At 47.4% G+C, this 2500-nt stretch overlaps 1 protein-coding gene across 1 annotated transcript in view; it reads left to right on the top strand.

Moving 5' to 3' along the window:
- Window positions 1-2500, top strand: part of LOC134457550 (calmodulin-regulated spectrin-associated protein 3) — a 74753-nt gene that overhangs the window by 71171 nt on the left and 1082 nt on the right. The window contains exon 28 of the mRNA XM_063209561.1: window positions 1819-1902. Within this exon, the coding sequence (XP_063065631.1) occupies window positions 1819-1902 (84 nt within the window). The remainder of the gene's footprint in view (window positions 1-1818; window positions 1903-2500) is intronic.

Raw genomic sequence — 2500 nt, 5'->3', positions numbered from 1 at the left:
TCACTTATACGCATTCACTCACTCACACACACACTCACTCACTCACTCACTCACTCACTCACTCACTCACTCACTCACTCACTCACTCACTCACTCACTCACTTATACACACTCACTCACTCACTCACACAGTCACTCACTCACTCACTCACTCACTCACTCACTCACTCACTCACTCACTCACTCACTCACTCACTCACTCACTCACTCACTCACTCACTCACTCACTCACTCACTCTTTAACTGGCTCACACGCTCGCTCGCTCACTCACTCACTCTTTAACTCACTCACTCACACACACTCACTCACTCTTTAACTCACTCACTCACACACACTCACTCACTTTACAGTAACCCATTCACTAATTCACTCATTCACTCACTCACTATTTACACTCACTCACTCACTCACTCACTCACTCACTCACTCACTCACTCACTCACTCACTCACTCACTCACTCACTCACTTAATCATTCGCTCACTAACTCAGGTATAGTCACATATACATTTGAATCGGAGGACATTCAATAATTTACTGATAATGTACATATGCATTCACTCATTCATTCATCATGACAGGACAAGATCATAGATTACATGACCCCATAGGTTATATGACGCTTGTCCACTTGCACATCATACTCACTGACTCCCTTACTGACTGCATCCTCACTCGGCTCAATTGAAGACATTCATCTATGCATGCATCGTGCACATGTGCGTGCACACCCACACACATGCACGCACACAGAACCGTCTAATATGTAACCGTTATATATGTTGACACAGGTATGCGCTTGTTTTAGAACCTGTCCCCTCTCCTTTTTTCCTCTTTTAATAAATCTTTCTTTCTCTCTCTCTCTCTCTCTCTCTCTCTCTCTCTCTCTCTCTCTCTCTCTCTCTCTCTCTCTCTCTCTCTCTCTCTCTCTCTCTCTCTCTCTCTTTCTCTCTCTCTCTCTCTCTCTCTCTCTCTGTGTCTGATCATTATGTAAGAGACCTGCGCGTCTCCACACACGTTTAACCGAAGGAGATCACTCTGTGTGTGTGCGTGTACGTATGTGTGCGTGTGTGTGTGTGTGTGCGTGCGCAGATGTGTGCAAATGCTTGTCTGTATGTGTGTGTGTGTGTGTGCGCGCGCGCGCGTGCGTGTGCGCGTATGTGTGTGTGTGCACGTGCGTGTGTATGTGTGCGTGTATGTGTGTGTGCGCTCGCGCATGTGTGTGTGTGCACTCGCACGCGTGTGTGCGTGTGTACACTTGCGCGTGTGTGTGCGTGTGTGTGCACGTGCGTGTGTGCGTGTGTGTGTGTGCGCGTGTGCGTGTGTGCGCGCGTGTGTGTGTGTGTGTAAATGTTCTCATGTGCATTGCCATGGCCAGGATTGGCCTGTCTTGTGTGACGTGACATGTGTGAGCATGTTGTTACGCCCTGGATGATCTTTAAGATGGAGCCCGTGGCTATAGTCACAGTATCTACCTACCTACGTCTCTGTCACACACATGCACAAACTCACACACACACAGACACACATTGAATAACACAAACTGCCTGGTCTATGTCTCTTTCTGTCTCTTTCTGTCTCTCTCTCTCTCTCTCTCTCTCTCTCTCTCTCTCTCTCTCTCTCTCTCTCTCTCTCTCTCTCTCTCTCTCTCTCTCTCTCTCTGCCATTGCTTTCCTGTCTCCTCTCAAACTGCCATATCCAATAAAAGCAAGAACAGACCCCTAATAAATGTAATGTAATGCAATGTAATGTAATAGGCCTCCTTGTAACACTGTGTCGTTTCCTGTCCTCTTTCCTCTCTGTCTCTCCACGCCGCAGGAGATCGAGAAGAGCTCGGCCAACCACTTCCTGATCCTCTTCCGAGATGCCCACTGCCAGTTCCGGGCGGTCTACACGGCCAGCGCGGGGACCGGAGGAGGTGCAGGAGGAGCAGCAGGAGCAGCAGGAGCAGGAGGAAGCAGTGGAGGAGGAGGTGCTACGAGTTTCCATATCTGTCTGATGAAGCTTACGCTTCATATGTATCGAATTGTAGCGAAGGGGGGAAGAGTGCAAGGGAGACATTTTGATTTTGACTTGAGGGTGAAGACATAAAAGTGCTCCAAAAGCACGGGCAAGAGAAGGCAATAGAGTTTGTAGTGTATTGTATCGTTGTCGAAGGTGGTAGGTAGGTAGGCCTATACTATTACCAGAGAGTATGCTAAGAGTATTCTAGACTTGGCATAACCACGGACACAGTTCCAAAAGACCCCCAACAACTCTATAAAGTTGAAATGGCGATTGAATAGATAAAATCCATGCGTCACATTCATTTCAATAGGACGGTACTTAGGTCTGCATAAAGTTAGATCCCCCCACCCCCCCTCCCCCTTGCAAAAATAGAACGCGGAAACAATGGGCCAATGGAACCTCTCTCTTATCCAGTCTCTCTGCGATTACTATTTTATTGCATTGTAATTGGTGTTGCATTGTATTGTAGTTTGTATTGTATTGTATTGTGTGT

This window comes from Engraulis encrasicolus, chromosome 1 (assembly GCF_034702125.1).
Source record: "Engraulis encrasicolus isolate BLACKSEA-1 chromosome 1, IST_EnEncr_1.0, whole genome shotgun sequence".
Classification (NCBI taxonomy): domain Eukaryota; kingdom Metazoa; phylum Chordata; class Actinopteri; order Clupeiformes; family Engraulidae; genus Engraulis; species Engraulis encrasicolus.
This window is presented reverse-complemented; position numbering and strand designations above follow the sequence as displayed.